Genomic DNA, 25708 nt, shown 5'->3' with positions numbered 1-25708 from the left:
CTATACCTCTCAAACTTTCTCCATATCAGGAATAAAACTGTTTCACTTTCTTATTATTCATGTGTTCAGTGAAGTAGCACTTTTCATTTCCTTCAAGAACTTGTCCTTTGCATTCAAAACTTGACTAACTCCTTGGTATTAAGAGGCCTGGCTTTTGGCCTATCTCAGCTTTCGGCATGCCCTCCTCCCTAAGCTTAATCATTTCTAGCTTTTGATTTAAAGTGAGAGACATGCAACTCTTCCTTTCACTTGAACATTTAGAGGCTATTGTAGGATTATTAATTGACCTAATTTCAATATTGTTGTGTCTTAGGGAAGAAGGAGGCCTGAGGAGAAGGAAAGAGATGGGGGAACAGCTGGTCAATAGAGAAGTTAGAACACACACACTTGTAATTAAGTTTGTCATCTTATATGGTATAGTTCATGACACTACAAAACAATTACAATAACATCAAAGATCACTGACCACAGATCACCATAACCAATATAATAATACAGAAAAAGTTAGAAATATTGGTAGAATTACCAAAATGTAACAGAGGCATGAAGTGAGCACATACTTTTGGAAAAATCAGTAGAATTGCTATTGATAGAATTGCTCAATGTGGGGTTGCCACAAAACCTCCAATTTGTAAAAAACAATATCTGCAAAGTGCAGTAAAATGAGCTATACCTGTATTAGGATAATTTGCGCAAGAAAATTAACCTTAAACTTTGTAGTCCTCCAGTAGAATTTCTAATGTATGCAGTGGCACACACACATCCTTTCCTCATTGTTAGATTTGTACAATTCATAGATAATTTCACTGTGAGAAACCCACTTCATAGGTATAGTTAAACAATACAAAATAATTCATAATCAAATCTTTTCTATATGAAGAAAATGCTAGTGCTTTAATGAATATAGTTTGATTATACATATTAAATATAGAGTAGCTTTTATATGACTTCTGCAAATGGCCATGATATTAATTAATATTAAATAACATTACAAGTCAAGTAAGTATTGCTTTAAAGCTTTCTTGAAGCATAATTTTTAACTTTCCTAATATTATTTTAATAAAAATTATGTATATTTAAGTTATACAATGTGATGTTTTGATATACATTGTCAAGTGATTACTGCCATAAGCTAATTAACATACCTATCACTTCAAATAGTTATCTTTTTTGTGGTGAGAACACATAAAATCTATTCTCTTAGCAGATTTCAAGTATATAATGCAGTACTATTAACTATGATCACGATGCTGTATATTAGGTGCCTAGAACTTATTCATTCGTCATAAATGAAACTTTATACCTGTTGACCAGTAATCTCCTCATTCCCCCTTCCTCGCCCCTGGTAACCAATATCCTACTCTTTCCTTCTATGAATCCAACTTTTAAAAATTCATGTGTAAGTGAAATTATGCAGTATTTTTCTATGTCTGGCATATTTCACTTAGCGTAATGTCCCCAGGGCTCATCTATATTGTTGAAAAGGCTGATTTCATTCTTCTTTAAAGCTGAATATTTCATTGTGTGTGTGTATATATATATCACGTATATATATATCACATATATATACATATATATGTATATATATCACATATATATACATATATATATGTATATATATCACATATATATACATATATATGTGTATATATATCACATATATATACATATATATATGTATATATTACAATTTCTTTATCTATCTTGAAACACTTAGATTGTTTCCATATCTGGGCTATTCTAAGTAAAGCTGCAATGAACATGGGAGTACAGATATCTCTTTAAGATACTGATCTCATTTCCTTTGGATATATACCCAAAAGTAGGATTTCTGGATAGTTCTATGCTTAATTTTTAAAGAACCTCGAAATTGTCTTCCATAATGGCTACACAATTTACATTACCACCAATCATGTACAGTAACAGTTACCTTTTCTCCACATCCTCACCTACATGTGTTCTTTCTTTTTTGTTTTCTTTTTTTTTGTTTGTTTTTTGAGGAGATGGGGTCTCGCTGTGTTGCCCAGACTGGCCTTGAACTTCTGGGCTCAAGTGATCCTCCTGCCTCAGCCTCCTGAGTAGCTGGGACTACAGGTTTGTGCCACATGCCCGGCTGTCTTTTGTCTTTTGATAATAGCCATTTTAACAGGTGTAAATGGATGTCTTATTGTGAGTTTAGTTTTCATTTCCTTGATGATTAGTTATGAAGAGCACCTTTTCATGTATCCAGTGGCCATTTGTGTGTTTTCTTTTGAAAAAAAAATGTATTCAGATCTTTTGCCCACTTTTAATTGAATTATTTGGGTTTATCTGCTATCGAGTTGTGTAAGTTTCTATTTTGGATTGTAACCTTTTATCAGATACTTAGTCCCTGCTTATCCTCAGGTGATACATTCCAAAACCCTGATGGATGCCTGCAACCTGATAGTATTGAACCAAATTGAGTAGGGGGAAGGGAGAGATAAGGAGAGAATTGTTAAAGGATGCAACATTACAGCTGGGTAGAATGAATAAATTCTGGTGTTGTACATGACTGTAGAAGGACTGTAGTTAACAATAATATATAATATGGTTTAACATAGCTAGAAGAAGGATGTTGAAGGTTCCCACCACAAAGAAATGATAAATGTTTGAGATGATGGATAGGCTAATTACCCTGATCTGATCACTATACATTATATGTATCAAAACATCACTGTGTGTCCCATAAATATGTGCAATTATTATGTGTCAAGTAAAAACAAATAAAAAGTAAAAAAAGAAATGGTATAGTAGTACAGTACTATGTCCTTTATAAATATATACTTAAGAAAAATGTATTAAAATTTTAAAACCACATTTTCATTCATGTTTTTCGCACACAAATTTAATACCTTTTCCATCTTAACTAAGTGCTTATCATGTACTGTGGCCATAATTTTTGCACTTTAAGGTGCAACATCAAAATTGGCACAAATTTCTTTTTTCTTTCTTTTTTTTTTTTCTTTTTTTGAGATGAAATTTTGCTCTTGTTGCCCAGGCTGGAGTGCAATGTCCCAATCTCAGCTCACTGCAACCCCCGCCTCCTGGATTCAACTAATTCTTCTGCCTCAGCCTCCCAAGTAGCTGGGATTAAAGGCATGCACCACCACACCCAGCTAATCTTTGTATTTTTTTAGTAGAGACGGGGTTTCTCCATGTTGATCAGGCTAGTCTGAAACTCCTGACCTTAGGTGATCCACCCACCTTGACCTCCCAAAGTGCTGGGATTACAGGCCTGAGCAACTGCACCCAGCCTGGCACCAATTTGTTATGATTTCCTTCTTATGATTTCACAGATAGAATGTTCTTACCATAGATCTTAGCAGTCTCAGCGTATGATTTTTTTTTTCTTTTATTAAGTCAAGAACTTTCAGCTTTTCACTTGAAACACCTTGCCTTTCTCTGGCAAATCCGAATTGCCAGCATCACTACTCTTGTGCTTTGGGGCCATGACTAAGTAATGTAAGGGTTACTTGAACAAAAGCACTGTGATACTGCCACAGTCTTTCTAGTAAACAAGACAGTTACTAAGTGACTAATGGCTGGGGAGTGGCTACAGCCTGAATACTCTGGACAAGGGGATGATTCATGTTGCAGGCTGAATTGAATGGGACAGGTGAGATTCCATCATGCTACTTGGAAGGGTACATAATTTAAAACTTATGAATTATTTCTAGAATTTTTCATTCAACATTTTTGGGCCACAGTTGACTATAAGTAATTGGAAGCATGGAAAGGGAAGGCACTAAGACAGAACTAATGTATATGGTTTGCAAATATTTTCTTTCATTTTGTCGTTTCTTTCATTTCACATTGTCTCTCTATTGATTTTATTTATTTTTTTTATTTTCTGTGTAGAAGCTTTTTAGTTTGTTGTATACCTATTTGTTTATTTTTGCTTTTGATTCCATGTCCCAAAAATCATTGCCAAGACCAACATTGAGGAGCTTTTTCCTTATGTTTTCTTGTAAGAATTGTGTCATTTTAGATCTTATGTTTAATTATTTAATCCATTGTGAGTTAATTTTTGTATATGGTATATGGCAGTAGTACTTTTACTTGTGAATATACAGTCTTCCCAACATCATTTATTGAAGAGAATATCTTTTCCTTATTGTATGTATGCTTCAGGCCCTTGTTGAAGATTAGTTGACCTTGTATGTGTGGGTTGATTTCTGGGCTCTCTTTTCTGTTCCACTGGTCTGTGTGCCCCTTTTAATATCAGGTCCATACTTCCATACTTTTATGATTACTGTAGTTTGTAATATAATTTGAAACCAGGATGTGATGCCTCTGACTGGTTTTCTTTCTTAAAATTGCTTTGGCTATTCAAGGTCTTTGTGCTTCCTTGTGAATTTTAGGATTTTTTTTTTTTTCTGTTTCTGTGAAAAATGTCATTGGAATTCTGATAAGGATTACATTTAAACTGAAGATTACTTTGGGTTGTATGACCATGTCTACAATATTAATTATTCCAGTCCGTGAACATGGGATATCTTCTCATTTATTTGTGTTTTCTTCTGTTTCTCTTCAGTGTTTTATAGTTTTCAGTGTACAGATTTTTTACATCTTTAGTTAAATTTATTCCTAAGTACTTTACTCTTTTTGATGCTATTGTAAGTGGGACTGTCTTCTTCTTGATTTGTTTGTTTTTTTTTTTTTTTTTTTTTGATAATTTGCTAATAGTATATATTCTACTGGTTTATATATGTTGACTTTGTGTCCTTCAACCATATTGAATTTGTTTATTAATTCTAACAGTTTTTTATGTAGTATTTAGAGTTTTCTTGTTCTTAATTTTGTGAGTAAATCACACTAAAATAGAAACATTTACAGAGATGTTGTGTTGGAATTATGGGCTAGTTTCTTCATCATTTATGATTTCACAAATGTTTTAACATCCCCTTGTAGTGTTTCCTAATTAGTGGCTTTTCTTCCATACTTAACCCTAAGTTTTCCTACTTTTCAGTCTCTCTAATATGTGGTTATTGATCTCTAGAGACATGTTAATGTAACAGTAGAGCTCTACTCTAAATTAGAAACATAAAGGGAATAAATTTTGTATAGGTTTGGATTACTATAGACCAGCTTTTATTTATTTTTTTGAAACCTAAAGTGTACTAGTAGCATCTTCATAAAATCTGCATTAAAATTTAAACAATAGTTTATTTCTCTTCAAAGCTTCAACATCAGTACATTTATTCATGAGTTACATACAACTCAAATAAATATTAATCATAATAATAGAAAAAAACATTATTTTCATCAGAACCCTAATTTTCTCTATAATGTATTATAATTTTTTTATTTGTTTTTATTATGTAGAATATAATTTCATAGTAAAATGCCTAAGGAAAATACCTCTGATACTTTTTTAAAAGTAATTTAAATTCATCTATGTTAATATTTTTTATGAATGGAATGTTTGTGATGTGTTACATTTCTGTCTTATTTTGGATAAATGTAGTTTAAGTTAATGACTTTTTCCCATTGATTTAAAAATTTGGGTATTCAGAATTGAAAGATATGTTTTAAAACCACACTGTCATATTTTGACAAATTTTTTGGAGTTTACTTTTATTTGAAAATGCTATCACTATTTTCATAAGAGTATTTTTGGCTATTCTCCCCTTTTTAGGCGGTATATATTGCACCCCTAAAAGCCCTAGTACGTGAAAGAATGGATGATTGGAAAGTTAGAATAGAAGAAAAACTTGGTAAAAAGTAAGTTCTTACTTTCACTCAAAAGATATGCTTTGAATTGACTAAAAGGACCAGGAAATAAGAGTTAAATAAAACTGTTGAATGGTTTTACAGTGATTTTCATAGTCTTTTATTTAACTGCTGAATGGCTTTGCAATGATTTTCATAGTCTTTTATTTTAAGATATGTACCTACTATTAAAATATCAATATTCTCATTGTTTTAAGATTGAAGATGAAATCTATGTGAGTAATTTTATTTGGCAGGATAACTTTTTCAAAATATTTTCATTCTAAAACAAAACAAAAATAAGTTCTGTGTCTCTGTTTTTTTTCATATTATGCAGAGTAGCTTCCAGAAACTGCTTGGAAGGCATTTTGCATGTAAATTATTTAAGAAAAAGCAGAAGTTCTTTGAAAAACATGATGTGGGGTTTTTTTCATTAATAATTTAATATACTACAGGGTTATTCATTGCAGTATTATTTTTAATAGCAAAAGATTACAGAGAAATGAATTTCCAATAGAGTATCAGTAAGTAAATTATAGTACATCACACAATATAAAATATTATATTACTCTGTAGGAAAAAAAAAAAACTAAATGAGTTATTTTTATGTGGAAAGAATGATCTCCAAAGATAATGTAAAACAAAAAAAAAAATTAAAGTATCTTAGCTTATGTTTTTGCAAAATGATAAAGAATATGAATATGTGGTTCTTTTCAGAATGAGAACTAGCTATCCATATGATAGGGATGTTATGGAGACTATTCCCTATATTCTTTGAACCATGTGAATATATTCCATATTCAAAATAGCATATAAAATATAAATCTTTAAAATAAATGAGAATAAGTAAATACTCTGTGAACATTATGCTCAGAGGAACCAATTTTGCCCTTTTTCTTATTTTCCAAGTCTTAACACAGATAGAAATTATATTAGACTGGGTGTGGTGACTCACGCCTGTAACTTTGGCACTGTGGGAGGCTAAGGCGGGTGATCATCTGAGGAAAGGAGTTGGAGACTAGCCTGGCCAACATAGTGAAATCCCATCTTTACTAAAAATAAAAAAGGAGCTGTGCATGGTGGTGCATGCCTGTAATCCCAGCTACTTGGAGACAGGAGAATCACTTGAACCCGGGAGGTAGAGGTTTCTGTGAGCTGAGATCAAGCCGCTATACTCTAGCCTGGGTGACAAAATGAGACTCTGTCTCAAAAAAAAAAAAAAAAAAAGAAAAGAAATTATTTTAGTAATTACTTAATATTTGGTGTTAGCCTAGAGCTAATCCTATGTAATTAGGAATTCTTAGGTAATTCCTCTAGATCTACATAGGTTTTACTTTTCCTTTTCTCTCACTATATGACTGTGATCTGCTTAGAATGAGTTGGTACATATTTGCTCTGACTTACCTTGTTTTCACCCTAATACGTTTCATTTTGGCTATAAAATCTATAGAAAATTCCAATCTAAGGAAAGAAATGAGCTTGCACACAATCTAAATTACACATAATTTTAATTAAATTTACACATAATCCTAAATATTCTTAATGAATGCCTTTTTTGTCTCCATAAAGTAACACTTTCCTTCATTACAAAAAAATTTATTCCAACATAGGGACAAGGGACTTCATAAAATCACCTAGGATGGAGTTTCTATAAACATAATTAAAGCAAAGTTAGATATCCTTGCACATCTGTATAAAAGTTAGATATGTCAGTGATTGGAATTTGTATGACCTTCATTTTATGGCAAGAAATTTTCTTAGAGTTCTTAAGAAATGTACATTTTGGACTCAACTTGGAAAATTTCAAAAATCAAAGGTAGATAAAGTAATTTTAAGCCTTATAAAATTTTATTTTAAAAGAGATAGATTTTTGCATTTAGAAGGTCGTTTGTTACCTGAAAATGTTCTGGGATCATTTTTATATTTGCCTCCAGAGTTATTGAACTAACAGGGGATGTGACTCCTGATATGAAATCCATTGCCAAGGCTGACCTTATCGTCACTACGCCAGAGAAGTGGGATGGAGTCAGCAGAAGCTGGCAAAATAGGAGCTATGTTCAGCAAGTCACTATTCTTATCATAGATGAGATCCATCTGCTTGGTAGGTACCACTGTATCTAAAGCCAGTTTATAAACTTTAACTTTCTAAAATATTAATTATTAGTATTATTTTTAATTTGCATGTAATAATCATCATATTTATGGGGTACAATGCAATTTTTTATATATGTATATAATGTAGAATTATTAAATCAAACTAATTAACATATCTATCACCTTATGTATAAATTGTGGTGAAACATAAAAAATTTTCTCTTAGTGTATTAATCTGTTCTCACATTGCCATGAAGCAATACCTGAGACTGGGTAATTTATTTTTAAAAAGAGGTTTAATTGACTCAAGATTCTACAGGGTGTATAGTAAAGTAGTAGCTCCTGCTTCTGGGGAGGCCTCAGGAAGCTTTCAGTCATGACTGAAGGTAAAGCAGCAGAGAGCTTCTTACATGGCAAGAGCAGGAACAAGAGAGCAAGGTAATGGGGGAGATGCTACACACTTTTAAACAACCAGATCTCGTGAGAATTCACTCACTGTCATGAGAATAGCACCAAGAGGATGGTGCTAAGCCATTTAGGAGAAACCGCCCCCATGATCCTATCACATCCAACCAAGCCCCACCTCCAACATTGGAGATTACAGTTCAACATGCAATTAGCAATTTTGCAATTTAGCAATTTTGAAATATACAATATATTATTATTAACTGTTGTCACATTGCTGTACAATTGATCTGACAAACTTATTTCTCCTGTCTAACTGAAACATTGTACCCTTTGATCACCATCTCTCTGTTCCCTTCTCTTGTGACTCTAACCCATGCCCCTAGACTCTGGTAACTACGTTTCTTCTCTTTACTGCCATGAGGTCAGTTTTTTTTAATTCAACATCTAAGTGACATCATGCACTGGGAGTGGGATTGCTGAATCCTTTGGTAGTTCTATCTTTAGTTTTCCTTTTTTTTTTTTTTTTTTTTTTGAGGAAGCTACAAACTTTTCCTTTTGTGGTTGCAGTGGCCAACACAGACTTGTTAAATGATTAACATTGATTTTTCCCTATTTTCTAGGGGAGGAAAGAGGCCCTGTTCTAGAGGTCATTGTATCTCGAACAAATTTTATCTCATCACACACAGAAAAGCCTGTTAGAATAGTTGGACTGTCTACTGCATTAGCTAATGCCAGAGACCTTGCTGACTGGCTCAATATTAAGCAGGTATGTAGAAGATTGATAAATTATACATTTATTTAGTAGTGTGACTTTGATGATTCCTTTAAAGCAATATAATAACATTATAAAATTCAATCTAAAAATTGAAAATGGTTTTTCTCTCGTATTTACTCTAGATGGGCTTGTTTAACTTCCGACCATCAGTACGCCCAGTTCCACTGGAAGTTCACATTCAGGGCTTTCCAGGTCAACATTACTGTCCTCGTATGGCTAGTATGAACAAGCCTGCATTTCAGGGTAAGCTTCAGATTCTTGGAATAAAATAGTAACCATTGTTTATGGTAGCTATCAAATGTCTTCTAATTGGTGTTGGTTTCTTTGAAAGGATAATACTGGTCCAGCTTCTACAAATATCTCAAACAGTTTGTGTCAAATGTTAAGGAATACAAATGTATGTTTAATTACCTATTGAAAATTGGAGAGATTTCACAAATGGTAATGACTTTGTAGAAGAATAAAAGTATGTAATTTTAAAAGTTATCAGAGTTTTCTTAATATTAATCAAAGTGTTTTTATGATAGTAGCTTGAACATATGAGAGATGGAAGCTACAAGTCAAAAGCATCTCATAATCATTTTTATGAGAAATCATAAAACTTAGAAATTTCAGTACTTTAGTACAGTGCTTCTGTTTTTAGTTTTTCCTCTTCTAACAAATTAGGCAAGCAAACAGGAAAGATTTAAGAATAGCACTCCGATTTTATTGAAACATGTTTTATTTGGGCTGCATAAAGAATATTTATTATGTCAATTAAAAATAACCTCAAAAATAAATTCTCAAATGTGAACTGCTGTTGATTGTGTGGTGACAGTTGTGAGGTGACTTTTTAGCTGCTGTAATTAGCCTTATGACAGAAGCAAAGTATTGATTGTGAACTAGAGACCAATTTTGGCAGTTCAGATTATTTACACCTCCACAGAAGCATTGTACAAAATCACTAATGAACAATAAATCTGCCATGAGCTGTTCAGCCACACCTGTTCTTTCAGCAGCAAAAATCCATTAAATGTTGAGGCTTAAAGAAAGACAGAGATCCATTTATATTTATGTGTCTAAATGATACCAATACTGTACTAATATGTGTATTTTAAATGGTGTATCTCTAATATGATTTATCAAACTTTATCATTTACATTGGATAACATTCTGATAAATAATAAAAATAATGAGAAATAAGATAAATGAGTTTATTTTTCATAATATATATTGTTGAAATTGCATATATCTATATGGAATGACTGCATACCGTTGATGGAAAGGAAGCGTTTGTGTTGTATAAATCAATAGTAAATAACTAAAATACTTATACTTCCGTAGATATGGTATCTGCACAGCAGCTATACTTATGTACTATTTATTATACCTGTAGTGATTACTGTATTTCTTTGAGTTTAGAAATATGATTGTGTGATAGCTTTATTTCTCATAGTTAGAATGTAAATAAAGTCAAGGTCATGTCAACATTTCCATTATAAACCTTGTTTCCCAGCCCATAAAAAGAAATTCTGCAGCTCACATTTCAAACAAGAAATTACAAAGCAGTTGAACTTTTTATATGAAATTTTTACATGTCTCTGACTGTTTTAAGAGAGTTGTGTAGACATAAATATATAATCTACTCGTGGCATCTTATCAGCTTTTTGGAGCCTATGTAAAGCAAAAAAAAAAAAAAAAACCTCATTTCAATATAAGCCAAGTGATTTATGTGGCTCTTTAATTATTTTTAAAGATTTGGTGTACAAAATTGCCTTCAGTCTTGTTACTCTGGTTTGTGTTGACCAGAGTCATCTCATCTTCTTTGTGTTGACTACCATGTCCCTTTACTCAGATACTCATTCAGGCATAGTATTCTCTTCAGCCCCCTTCTACATTCTCTTGTCTGCCCTTCTCACACATATGCTTTTAGAAAAACAGAGGGAAAACTTTCTTCTGATTTATCTCTTAACCTGTTTACTGGTACAAACTCTCCTAATTTTTCTATCACTGATAACAAAAATAAAAGGTACTTTTTGTGGTCTTTTTAGACATTTTCCATCACCTGGCAGGACTTGATTTTCTCACCAGACCCCAGGACCAGTTAACTCTGTAATATCACTGCTTAGGCAATACAAATAGCTAAGAAACACAACTTAGCACAGAAAACTCAATCTAAGATTCAGTGTCTATGTATAGCTCTTAATGGAGAGTCTCAATCTTTAAGTTTCTCCTTCCTTGGCAGCTCAGAATAGAACTTTGACCCAGCATAATTAAATCTTTTCTGAGGCAATATACTCTCTAGGTAGGGCCATCAACTTTTCTTTTCCTATTAATCTGTCTAATATGCTGCCAGATCCGTGTAGTACCTGCAATAATGCCAGATTTCATGCCTAAATTGTTTCCATCATTAGTTTTCATGTATCCATTTGATATCCTACTGAAATTCATATTCTGGGGTTAAGTAGCTTTCCATTTTATTTCCCACAACTTTTCAACAGCAATTAGAAGCCACTCTCCCGCCAAACCCGTTTTGATATTTGTCTCATCAAGACGTCAAACTCGTCTTACTGCTTTGGAATTGATCGCCTTCCTGGCTACTGAAGAAGATCCAAAGCAGTGGTTAAACATGGATGAAAGAGAGGTAAGCACCATCTTTTATCTTCTACTACTTATACGTTTCAGGTTATATTGTATTAGAATGAACATTATGTATGTAATTATATTATAGGGAAAGAATAAATCCTTAATACCGCCACCTTACCACACTATTAATATTCTGATATAGTTTGTTCTAGTATAGTCCCACTTAATATTTATTTTGTATATTTGTATTTATATCTTTTTCCTTTAACATTATCACCTATGTATGTTGTAACATTCAACCATTTTCATATTCTTTGAGTATTCACTGCCCTCACTGAAGTTAAAATCAATTTTGCAAAGTTTGGGTTTTTAAAAATATATAATAATCTTTTTTTAATTTTAGGAAGCACCAACATATAAAAATTTAAAAACTGCTTTATCGTTTCCCTAAGTAATAACCACCAGTAAAATTTTAAATTATAATTTTTGTGTCTATGCAGTTATATTCCATTATGCAACTATTTCATAGTGGTTTTGTCCTGTAAGTTAATAACCATTCATCTTTATTATTGTAGATTTTTCTCTGTTTAAAATTGTATTCTCAGTATAGAGTTCTAAAAATAAAATTAGTGGGTCAAATGATGTGAATATTTTTACAGCTTTTTCAGTTACACTGCTAATTACTTTCCAAAAGAACTGTACTTATTGGCGTCATCACCACTGATGTATGAGTTATCAGAAGTATATGAGAATAACAGTTTTATTGCATCCTCATTTGTTGCAACTTATTGATATATTATAGATAAAATATTATCTTAATGTATGCCTTGATTTTTGTATGGTTGAACTTTTTTTTTCATATATTTACTAGTTGTCTTCTTTTTTCCTTGTTGCCTCTTCATTTCTTTGGTCTTTCATCTATTCCAGTACAGCACTTATTTTGTAGATTTGTGTGAGAGATTTGCCAAATTTAGAAAAATATATACATATATAAAATTTTATACATTACTTTTCTCCATATATATGTATTTCTATACATATATACATATTAATCTTTTGCCTGCTGTATTAGGTAACTTTGCTAGTTTATTGCTTGTCTTCTTATCATGGTGTCTTTTTACGAATAGAAGACTTTGCATTTTATGTAATCCAGTTTGTTAGTATGGTCCTTTGTGATTCTTTGTACAACATCTAAATATAGATATTCCTCCTCCTCTCTATAGATTTAATATATAGTGATTGTTCTTTCTTACACTTTTCCAGTTTTGAAAAATATTTTCCTAAATGGAGTTACAATGAAAACAGATGAAATCAGTAGCGTAATTGTTGAGTTGTGATCTCGCCACCTACCCTCTTCCGTGTTCCCACTTTGTAATCTCATGCAGGCTAAAGAAGAACAGTGCTCTTCAGCATCAGTAAAAAACAATGTTCCGAACCCACTGGTGTCCAGGATTAACAGTTTGCATATTTCTCCCCTTCTACTTCTCATGACTCATTTAGAGTTAGTAGGACCGTTGGATAGTACTCTATATCTTACACTATTGTGTAATGGTTAACTGATATTTCAGAATGGTTTTGCTTAGTTCCATAGATGACCTTATTCACTAACAGACTCATAAATTAGCTTAATATGCGGACTATCAAATGACTGCTTGAAGTAGAGTAATAGTGATCATTTTATCTTTTAAATTTTATCTTTATTTACTTAATGTTACTTGTATGGATATACCAGATATTTAAGAAACTAATTTATGTTCAAAATAATGTTGTTAAAAGATTTTTTTATCCTGTATTGTTTAATTGATATCTGAGTAATCATCCTATTGTGTCTAAGGCAGTGTCATAACTTAGAAGACAAATGATGAAAAATAGATGTACAAAATATTGATGACTCTGTTTATATGCAGTATCTCTCTAGGCTTCATTTTATTTTATATGTTATCCTAAAAGTCTTCCAAATGGACAGTTTTCTTTGAAGTCAAGATACAATGTACAAACCTACTAAACACACTTTGGGATGTTTGCTTAAAGTATATAGACATTGTGCATTTAGCACATATGTGACTCACATTAACTTCAAATGTGAACCTCATGCGCTAATATCAGGTATAGTACATCCACTGTGTTTCTTTTTTTTCTTTTATTTTAATGTATGAGACCTAAAGAATTGTAGATAGCTCAGACATTGTGTAGAATTACTTCTCTGTTTCATTTTTTTTTTTTGATCAGCAGAAAACTATCAAGAAGGCTAGGTAGAAACTATAGAATATACTCTCATGGTTTCTACTGTTGTAGATTTTCACTGCTAAAACAGAACACTTAGAAAACATTTTGTATGTGTGTAAAATGTTTATTTTAAATTTACTGTATTTATTAACAAATATTTGTTATAACTGTATTATTTTTATATTTTTTTCTTCAACTTTTAAGTTCTGGGCGGGGTATATAAACAGGATATGTAGGTTTGTTACATAGGTATATTAATCCGTTTTCATACTGCTATAAAGAACTACCCGAGACTGGGTAATTTATAAAGGAAAGAGGTTTAATTGACTCACAGTTCAGCCTGGCTGGGGGAGTTCAGGAAACTTACAATCATGGTGGAAGGGGAAGGGGAAGCAAGACCCCTACCTCGCAAGGCAGCAGGTAGTGGAAGTGCTGAGCGAAAGGGAAGAGCCCTTGTAAAACCATCAGATCTTGTGAGAACTCACTCACTATCACAAGAACAGCGTGGGGGAAACGGCCCCCATGATTCAATTACTTCCACCTGGTCTCTGCCTTGACATGTGGGGATTATGGGGATTACAGTTAAAGATGAAAGTAAACTTGTGCCAGGATGGTTTGCTTCACAGATCAACCCATCACCTAGGTATTAAGCCCAGCATCCGTTAGCTATTCTTCCTGATATTCTCCCTCCCACCATCCCCAAGAGGCCCCAGTGTATGTTGTTCCCTCCATGTGGCCATGTGTTCTCATTGTTCAGCTCCCACTTATAAGTGAGAACATGGGGTGTTTGGTTTCCTGTTCCTGCATTAGTTTGCTGAGAATAACAGCTTCCACCTCCATCCATGCCCCTGCAAAGGACATGATCTCATTTCTTTTCATGGCTGCATGGTATTCCATGGTGTATATGTACCACATTTTCTTTATCCAGTCTATCACTGATGGGCATTTGGGTTGATTCCGTGTCTTTGCTATTGTGAATAGTGCTACAGTGAACATACATGTGCACGTATCTTTATAATAGAATGATTTCTGTTCCTTTGGGTATATGCCCAGTAATGGGATTTCTGGGTCAGATGGTATTTCTGCCTCTAGATCCTTGAGGAATTACCACACTGTCTTTCACAATGGTCGAACTAATTTACATTCCCACCAACAGTGTAAAAGTGTCACTTTTTCCCCACAACCTTGCCTGCATCTATTATTTCTGGACTTTTTCATAACTGCCATTCTGACTGATGTGAGATGGTACCTCACTATGGTTTTGATTTGCATTTCTCTAATGATCAGTGATGCTGAGCCTTTTTTCTTATGTTTGTTGGCCACATGAATGTCTTCTTTTGAGAAGTATCTGTTCATATCCTTTGCCCACTTTTTAATGGGGTTTCTTTTTTCTTGTAAATTTGTTTAAGTTCCTTGTAGATTCTGCAAATTAAATTTGTTAGTTTTATTATTGTATTTATTAACATAAATATTTGTTATAAATGTACTGTTTATTTAAATGTAGTATAAAATAGGACAGCTAGAAATATTATGTCATTTCCAGATATTTTGTTTCACCACGTCCATCTCAAGAATAAGGCAAACTATGGTTTGTTTTACTACTGACTCTAAAAGCAATCACCTTTAAAATGAAAATTTCAGAGGGTTTACAATTGATTACTATGTAAATTCAATGTGATTTTACTGAAGCATACTATAAAGCAGGTGTTTTAGTTGTTGAACCCCTAAATAATTAGCCCTAAATAATAATAGGAAAACTTTTTAACATTTTAATCTTTGTGTGGGTTACTTTCTCTAATATTCTGGGCTGGAGGCTTAATGGTTGCTTCCATTGCTGCTCCTTGTGTAGTGTTAAATTGATGTTCTGTGGCAGGACATGGGTAATTGGTTAAGACTCCAGTGTTGACAACTTGAGCATTCAGAGGAAGCACAGCAACAGTTATCCTGGCAACTATGAAGCAGTGTGTCTGGCATAGAACAGCATTCAAATTATTCTGCTGTTGAATGACCTTAAGTCAGGAACTGTCTATAGATATTTGGGCTGGGGGCATGGAGAATAAAGAAAGCTAGGGTAAATCACAAGAGGCTAGAGAGAGAATATGACTAAGAAGAGTATATATGTTCTCATTAATTTATTGGCAAAAGCAAAAAGAGTTATTCATCTATCTTCTTAGTCCAGTATAGTTTCAAAGCATTAGGAAGCAGAAAGACACCTTCAAGTGTATTATTGATGTAAAATTATACTGCGTCAGGAAACCCCAAAGGAAATACTTTTCCATATTGTCATTAGGAATCCTTATTGCAGTGGTTTCAAAAATTTGTGGATATATGCTACCATGTGACCTGGATTCTGCTACTTCTGCCACTAACCTCAAACTATTATTGGGTCTTTGCATCACTCTCTCAAGCTTCAAGTCAAGACAGAAAGAGTTGAATGCCTGAGTTTCCATCTTTGACATGCAGCAGAAAAAAGGAATCTCCTCCTTTGGCTTTTGTTATAGGAGGTGACATTCAGATACTGGCTGCCCAAAAACAACAAAGGTCCACTATGGCCCTTTCACTCCACAATCTCATACATACACTGTTTTCCCTATACCTACACTTAATTTAAATAATTTTTTCTGGCAATGCAAGTCTCTTTCATTTAACCCAAATCCACTCATCCCTCTCCAAGAAAAAAAAAACTGAAAATTTCATCAACTCCATTTAGCACTTAGTCCTGGATCTCTTGCTTGTATCTAGCCACCTTCTAGTTATTTTGCAAGCCCATCTCAATATTCTCTAGTCAGTGGACTAGAGTATAAAGTTACAACTAACCATGCCGTATTCAACAGTAAAAGAGGATAGAAAGAGGAAAGAGAAACAAAATTAGTTAAAATACATTAGTTAAAAGATGTTGATATGTAAGACAGAAGGGAAAAAGATTAGAGACCACTGTGTATTTCTGCAACTAGTCAGGGGGCCAAATAGATATTTATGATTCGTTTTCTCTACCATACATCATCTGTACATTTTTTCTTCAACCAGTCACTAAGCTAATCAAGGCTGTATATCCAGTGGAGTGACCAAAAGCATACATTCCTGATAGATTGAAAATTGCAAATTTATATATGTTTAATATATAGAATTGTGAAATCTTTTAATTTTTCAAATGGATACAGTAGTGTCAGATTTATTTACTGTCTATCCAAATTTCTCTCCCCTTATTATAAAACAGTAGCCCAATTTCTTCATCAGTATCAGTTTCCCAGACTATACTGAGACCAGATTTTGTTTGTTCATCCAAGAACCTGAGAGCCTGAAGTAGTCATATGACTGTTTCAATTTCCAAGTAAACTGTTAATCCTTTGGATAATAAGCCTCCAAACTAGCAAAGCTAGAGTTGTAGGGAAGAGAAGCAAAAGTTTTCAAGTGGTTTCTTACCTAAGATTTCAAAAGACATCCATACACCTTGAGTACTTGGTTCCTAGAACCGTATATTCTGGCAGTAGAACAAATAGCATCATTGATGATTACAAGTTCAGAGGCTACACCTCATCCTACAGGATAGTACCCCAACATTTCCCGGGTATTCCCTCCCAGCTGCCATTCTGAATCTTTAATCTATAAAATCAGCTCTTTCTATTAATGAGAACATAATAAGACCAGTGCATTCAATGGCATCATCCTATTGTCTTACCTTTTCCTTTGTGAAGTGAGTTCCTCAGTCAGAAACATTATTATACAGGGTATTGTCATATGTATAAGGCATTCAGTAATTCTACCCTTGAGGCTACTGGCAGAACCATGTTTGGTAGGAAAAGAGAATTAAAATCCAAAGTAAGTACCTGTTCTTACAGAGATGAATACGTGTCTCCTCAGTGATAGAGAAGGTCCAGTATAATCTTCTCACCACCAGATAACTGTCTGGTGCCAGGGGTAAGATATCTTATTATAGGCCCAGTGTTTCTACTGGTGACATGTTAGGCACTGAGCAGTGGCAATAGCTGGGCCTTCATGAGGAAAAGGAAGTTTGTGTTTCACCCATGCATAATTTTCATCTCTTTCACTTTGGCCATTGAGTACATGAACCTATTGCATAAAACTGTGGCCTAGGAAGGAGGCTGTCCGATATCCTAAGAGGTGGTTATTTTGCCCATTTGATCATTACCAGCATATTGCACAATGCTCTTAACTTTTTGTCATGAATCTTCATGAAATACAGGTAGCCTTTTATTCTGGCACTGTTCTAAGAGTTCATCCACCTAAAACTTCTGCCTTTCTTGTCCTCCAGTAATACTCTTGCTAAGCTCCTTACTATCTGGCTAATCCAGTTAACTTCAGGACAAAATGTGAATCATCTACTTGCATCATCTCTACTTTCCAGTAAAGTGACAGTGAAATACTCAGTTTATGATCAACAGCTTTCATTGCAAAATCAACTGGTATCACATAGTCGGGCACTTAGTCTTCTTTCGCTTCCTACTTCCCCAAAATATCCATAAAAATAGCAGTCCTCTAATTCGAAGCCGTAGACAGCCCTTCCCAGAATTTATATTCATTTTTTTAAAAAGAAGTTCGATTTTGGACATGTTAGTTTGCATATCCAAGACTTTCAAGTGGAGATTTAAAGGCAATTAGATACAAGTCTGTGAAACCCATAGAAACTGTGAAATGAACATATGAACATGGATGTATCAGCGTGGAGGCAACTCTTAAACCCAGGTGAGCACATGAGACTCTCAGACATAGTGTGGAGAAACAGAGGGCAGGCCCTGAGGGAGTCTCTTAGTGTGAGCTGAGATAGAAAATGAGGAACTGGCACAGGTCACCGAGAATGTGATGCCAGTATGGTAAGACAGTGTCCTAAAACACTGTAGAAGAGTAGGTTCTGTGAAGGAAGGAGTGCTTGGCTATATCAAATGTGAATGAGAGTTGAGTGGAGGAGAGCAGAGAAACACCCATGGGGTTTATCATTTGAAGGTCCTGGATGAACTTGGCAGTCAGTGACATGTGAACAGAAGCAGTTTGGAATGGACTGAGGAGCAAATGAGGGGGGCAAGGAGGTGAAAATGGAAGCAAATAGTGTATACAACTTCTAGAAGTTTTACTGTGTAATTTAATTAATATTATAATTTAACATCTAGCAAATATGATCTGTCAGCTTCCACCCAATATTCTGCAGTCTGGTCCCGTATTTCAAGGAAAACAGTGCTATGATCTGGATAGTTGCCAACCAGCACTAACAGATGAAAGAACAGAGGGAAGGCCTTTTCTTTCTGAGTGAGTCTGTGGATTGAAAGCTCAGAATACTGGGCCAGGCGTGGAGGCTCACGCCTGTAATCCCAGCACTTTGGGAGGCCAAGGCAGGCAGATCACTTGAGGTCAGGAGTTCAAGGCCAGCCTGGCCAACATGGTGAAACCCCATCTCTACTAAAAAAAATACAAAAATTAGCTGAGCATGGTGGCATATGCCTGTAATCCCAGCTACCTGGGAGGCCGAAGCACGAGAATCGTTTGAACCCAGGAGGCAGAGATAGCAGTGAGCCAAGAACGCGCCACTGCACTCCAGGTTGGGTGACAGAGCAAGACTGTCTCAACAACAACAACAACGAAAACAACAACAACAACAACAACAAAAACCACACAACAAAAAAAGCTCAGAATACTGCCCTAAGATGAGATTCCTTTTCTGGGGTGGGAAAGCAGGATGCTGGCTGAAGATTAGACTTCATTCTTTAGTATTGCTTACGTTATTTCCCTTAACTCCTCTGTGTATCTTGCCAGTTAACAGCAGGGCTGCCCCTTTCTTCTGCCACACTGTTAATAAGATCCAGTTAGCTAAAAGAAGAATACAGCAAAGAGAACTCGCTATTCACTTTTGTCCTTACAAGTAGAAATGAATTAGGATTCTGCAAGGCCTTTTGCCATGAATGTTTTAAGTTGTGCTGTAAAGTCTACAACATCATCCAAAGGTAGGTGGGGGGAAAAAGTCTGAAACAGGAAAGGTAAGAGCTTTCTGACTGGAGCAAACCATGGAAAAAAATCCAGGTAGAGGTAATATGAAAATTAGAAGGGTATGGGAGGTAACAGTTCCCTGGAACAAGGAACAGCAGTATAGTTAATCCTTGTTAATTCAAATTAATTGGCTAGAAGACTCTTCTAAATTATACAGAACATTATTTTTTGAATGTGCCAATTATAATATTGCACGATGCTTTAAAGTGAATTTATGAAAACTGTAATGCAGGTGCATAGGAAGAACACTTTCATGAAAAGTGAGATTGATAGTGTTTTCACAGCTTAATACTAAAGTGTTTTTAGATACTAGAGCAGTTTATCATTTTAAGCTAAACATAATCCACCTAATCTCATTACAAGTAAAATATTAGTAGACCTACAGAGATGAACTATAGTTTTGCTTTACTCAAAATTATCCTAAGTTCAGATTTGGTGGGAATTCTACTAATTACATTTTACTACAGTTTTCTTTGATTAATTTGCCTGTTCATTCAATGTATAGATATTGGCCTCTTCTTTTGTTAGGTAAGAAGTTAGTACTAGACGTTGAAGATGGATTTTGAAATTGTTTTAAATCAGAAATTAAGTTGAATTTAATGCAGGGTAACAACATTATTTCTAACTCAAAGGACCTGTTTTTTATAGAACTAAAATAAATTTAGCTCATGGTACAAAATTCCCACCCCAAGTGCTTTCTGTTTTATCAAGCCTCATACCTCTAAATGATTGACCAGTAAAAAAACTATTAAGGTGAGAATATGAAGTGTCAAGCAAGCATTATCTGCAGATTTGCTGAGCATTGGATGTTTGAAACCAGTTGGGCCTTGTGAAATATTTCTGCAATTTAGAGCAGCTAGTCAGTATCCTTGAGTTACAGTATACGAGGCTGTTCTATTTTATTTTTTTATTTTTTTTTTTTTTTTTTTTGAGACGGAGTCTCGCTCTGTCGCCCAGGCTGGAGTGCTGTGGCCGGATCTCAGCTCACTGCAAGCTCCGCCTCCCGGGTTCCCGCCATTCTCCTGCCTCAGCCTCCCGAGTAGCTGGGACTACAGGCGCCCGCCACCTCGCCCGGCTAGTTTTTTGTATTTTTTAGTAGAGACGGGGTTTCACCGTGTTAGCCAGGATGGTCTCGATCTCCTGACCTCGTGATCCACCCGTCTCGGCCTCCCAAAGTGCTGGGATTACAGGCTTGAGCCACCGCGCCCGGCCCTGTTCTATTTTATTTTGCCTTAGTTGGTAGCATGCATATCCTATTGAAGAAAGAGGCAAAATATATCAATTATCGCTAAGCATAATAGTAGTTTACTTTTACTAAACTAAGTATTAAGTGATGTCTTTATATAGAGCACTTTAGAATTCATTAAAGTTTATATTATCACATTTTATCATGAATTCTCAAAGGGTAGTTTTTATTATCCCAGTTTTATAGATGCAAAAACTGAAATTAGAAGGATTAAGTGATTGTCCAGATCACTTGCCACAAGCAAGCAAGTGGCAGCTTAGGAACTCAGAACAGTGTAGCTGACCTAGAGTCTGTGTTATTTTAATCTGCCATACACTAATTGGAATCAGTGACAACAATATCAAATAGAAAAGATGGAAAAGTCATGGTGGGGGTGGGGGTAATTTGATGGGGACAAAAGTGCAATAAAAATAAAGAAAAACCAGTAGCTGGGCTGGGCACAGTGGCTTATGCCTGTAATCCCAGCACTTCAGGAGGCTGAGGTAGGTGGATCACCTGAGGTCAGGATTTCAAGACAAGCCTGGCCTGGGTGTGATAGCACGCACCTGTAGTCCCAGCTACTCGAGAGGCTGAGGCAGGAGGATCACCTGAGCCCGGGAGGCAGAGGTTGCAGTGAGCCAAGATCACGCCACTGCACTCCAACCTGGACGACAGAAGGAGACTATCTCAAAATTTTTTTTTAGAAAAAAGGAAAAAAAAAAAAAAAGAAAAATCATAGCTGAAATAACAAACAAGAGCAACCAACAGGAGCTGTGGCATTCTCAATCATGAGGTAGTTGAAAAAGGTAATATTTTAGTTTAAAAAAGAAAATAATTTTAGATATTCTTCATTTGTAGGCATAGAAGTGGGAAATACTCAAATAATAAAGAAAAAATAGATTTATAAATCATCTGCATAGTTTTCCAGCTATGAGTTGAATACATTACTCATTATTTCGAATCTTACTTGTTTTCTGCATATAGTCTAAAACAATGGGGCTCAGCCTTAAGCCTGATTAATAATATTAATACTTTCAGTGGTTAACTGAATATCCCTCTTATTCATGTAGTGATTAGAGGGTGGCATTGTGCTTGAGAGCATGGACTGGAGCCAGGCTTCTTGGTCAATACTGACTTCCTGTTACAAGCTATGTGGCCTTGGTAGGAGTAATCTCTGAGCGCCATCTCTTCAACTATAAAAGAGAATATTAAGAAACCCATCCTCATAATGTTGTGAGGATTACATGTGTTAATACGTTTAACATACTGAAACTTAGTTAAATGTTTAATAAATGTTAACTGTTATTACTGTGATAGTGTAGCAACATGAAATTATACCTTATAAACAGATTCTTTTTGTTGAGAACTGTGGTAAAATCTGATCTTATATTTATACCTTTTTGCCTGTGATCCTTCACAAATTTAATTCATGTTAAGATCATAATTACCCATTTAACAGTATACTACTTTAGGAAATTTTATAATGTCCCTTTCATTACCTTTATCTGCATTTTTAAAGTTTTTCAATATGTGGAAATGCTAAGTGTGAGTTAGAATCAGAATTCTTCAACAATGGAAATAAAGATAAAAATTATAATCAGAAATAAATATGAAGTGCTTACACTGGAATTTCCTACCAACAGCATGGCAAATTAAATTAAAGACATGAATAAGAAAAAATATTTAATATGTTACCCTACAACCCAGTTTTGATACTGTTTTTATTAAGAATTAGGCCAAGTGCAAGAGACATAAATAGACATTTTTCAAAAGAAGACATACAAATGACCAACATGTATATGAAAAAATGCTCAACATCACTAGTCATCAGAAAAATGCAAACTAAAACCACAATGGGATATTATTTTACCCCAGTCAGAATGGCTATTATCATCTATGAGGATGCAGAGGAAAGGGAACTCTTACACACTGTTGGTGAGAGTGTAAATTAGAACAACGTCTATAGAAAATAGTCTGGAAATTTCTCAGAAAACTAAAAATAGAGCTACCATTCCATCCAGCAATTTTACCACTAGGTGTCTACCCAAAGAAAAGAAATAAGTATATCAAAAAGATACCCGCACTCATATATTTATTGCAGCACTATTCACAATAGCAAAGATAGGAAGCAACCTAAGTATCCATCAATAAATGATTGGATAAAGAAAATGTAATATATACAAAATAGAATACTATTCAGCTATAAAAAAGAATGAAATCACGTCTTCTGCATCAGCATGGATGGAACTATAGGTCATTATCATAAGTGAAACAAGCCAGACACAGAAAGCTAAATATTGCATGTTCTCACTCATAAGTGGGTGATAGAAAAATGTATACATGTGACTGTGTATGCACAAGAAAATAAAAATAAAAAAATTTAATGTATACAAATGGATGTAGAGAGGAGAATTATATACAATGGAGACTTGGAAGGGTGACAGAGTGGGAGGGAGGTAGATGATGAGTAATTACTTAATGGGTACAGTATACCCAATTCAGGTAATGGGTATCCTGAAAGCCCTGACTTGACCACTACACAATCTAAACATGTAATAAGATTCTGCTTGTACCCCTCCCTCAAAAAATATTTTAAGACAAATGTAAGCATGCTTTCCTAAAAAAAAAAAAGGGGGGGGGAAGATAATATTGTGTTTATTTGGAAAAATAGCAAAGATTTAGCTGTTATTGTCTATGTTTCATTTGTACATTTAATTTACATTTAACTTACATATTTACTTCACATGTAATTTAATCACGTATAAATATATTTATATGTTGAAAGTATGATTAGTCATTTTGAAGTATGCTTGTCTTTGAGTGTCAGAGCAAGGGAGTATAAATTTTGGGAGTATTGATAAAGTTTAGAAACTGTTCTTTTTAATTCATTTATTTCTTGAATTCTTTTTTATTAGTGTATCAGTAGAATGCTCTAAAATGTTTCATTGTTTTTCTTCCTTCAGTGTATGGGGTTTATCACACAGACTTGTATTAAAAGAAATTAACATTTGGTGATTATAAGGAAATGTTTTCATTTCATTTAACATCTGTACCAGATACGATAGATTTAATTATTTTTATTTTTAAAAAAACTCTTTGTAACTTTTATGATTCTTCTGTGGTACATCTTTTATTGAGCATTTTAGACAATTGATAAGCATTATTCAGTGGCATATGGTCTGAGTCTGACATGCTTTGAAAAGAGTATGGAGTTCTGATAATGAGGATTCTGTGAAAATGAGAAAACCAGCACAACAGATACGCTTTGAGAAAGTACGGGTTTTAGCATCTTGAAACAATATATCACACTCAAAAGGACAGAATCAGGCTGCACAATCTGTTAGCTCATTCTTGTCCAATCTGGTCTCCTCCTTTCTTTTGGAGCCAACGTTGTCATCAACTCACTGAATTATATTCTGACTGGAATGTATTTCAGGCACAGAGTAATGTATTTACTTAAATGGAATCTATCTTTCTACAAAAGCTTTTGAGTATAATAAATATAAAATGTAAAAAAATTCTATTAAGTTAAAGTAAATGGTTCCACAGTTTACATATGTGCCTCCTCCCCCCCAACCTTAAGAAAAAGATCACTACCTAGAATAACATAGATCTGTTTTTCTTTTATGTATAATATTGAATAATTTTTTTAATAATCAGGTAGTCAGACATATTTCAAAGGCTGTTTATTGGAAAGATACCAATGCATTACAACAAATATTAGTTGAACAAAAATGAACTATGAAAGTAAAACTTTCTGTATCATGTTTTTTTGGTTTTTTTTTTTGTTTGTTTGTTTGTTTGGTTTTTTTTAGTTCTATAGCAGCCCTTCTTAACAAGAATTAAGCCTTAATGTAGTAAGGTATCCATTTGATGTATAAAATAAACTTGTCTCCTCTCCATCTAGAAAGGTACTAGCTGTCACTGGAAAAATTGAGAAGATGGTAACCCAAGTATTTTTTATGGGGGTTAATTCTTGGATGGAACCAGGGCTAAGAAAGTATATTCTTTATTATTCAAAATCACTGGATCTTTCTATTTGAAATATACTCAGTTGTATAAATGAATTGAGTGTTATATTAGGACTATATTACTTTATATAAAGGATTAAATGTGATAATCTTTGTAAAGTGATAAACACAATGCCTGGCATATTATAAGTGCTCAACAAATTATATCTATTATTATGTTTTAAACTTTAATTATCCTGAGTTTCTGAATACTTTTGCTTGTCTTATGATGTTTTGATCAAGATGAAACTTATTTTTAAGTACAGTAACAAAGATGTATATAATCCAAAAAATTATATTTTCAAATTTGTATAGGCCATCCTAGTAGTATTTTGTGCTTAATGATTAACAGCTATAAATTTTGCTTTTTATGATGTTCAAATAATTTGGAATTCATCCAGAAAAACCATGTAATAAATGAAGTTGTGTGTGTGTGTGATTGTCTTCATGAGGATGTTAAGTCTTTGCCAGTTGGGATAAGCAAGTAGCTCTCTTTACTGCATTGATTTATGTGAAAGTGGGGCTAGAAGATTGAGAAACAGTTAGCCTTCCCTGGTGCAAAAGGCAGGATATTAATGCCTCACCAGACCTTCTGCCACAGGATTCTTTAGCTTTCCTATGGCAAATGATACATTACTGTTTGGGTGTGATTGGCATTGCCATGGGGCACCATAA

At 34.1% G+C, this 25708-nt stretch overlaps 1 protein-coding gene across 8 annotated transcripts in view; it reads left to right on the top strand.

Moving 5' to 3' along the window:
• ASCC3 (activating signal cointegrator 1 complex subunit 3) overlaps window positions 1-25708 on the top strand; it is a 384990-nt gene that overhangs the window by 256443 nt on the left and 102839 nt on the right. For all 8 annotated transcript variants that reach the window (XM_003897951.5, XM_017958157.2, XM_017958154.3 and 5 more), the window contains 5 exons: window positions 5660-5745; window positions 7668-7834; window positions 8856-9001; window positions 9133-9253; window positions 11491-11633. In XM_003897951.5, the coding sequence (XP_003898000.3) occupies window positions 5660-5745; window positions 7668-7834; window positions 8856-9001; window positions 9133-9253; window positions 11491-11633 (663 nt within the window). The remainder of the gene's footprint in view (window positions 1-5659; window positions 5746-7667; window positions 7835-8855; window positions 9002-9132; window positions 9254-11490; window positions 11634-25708) is intronic.

This window comes from Papio anubis, chromosome 6 (assembly GCF_008728515.1).
Source record: "Papio anubis isolate 15944 chromosome 6, Panubis1.0, whole genome shotgun sequence".
Taxonomy (NCBI): domain Eukaryota; kingdom Metazoa; phylum Chordata; class Mammalia; order Primates; family Cercopithecidae; genus Papio; species Papio anubis.
This window is presented reverse-complemented; position numbering and strand designations above follow the sequence as displayed.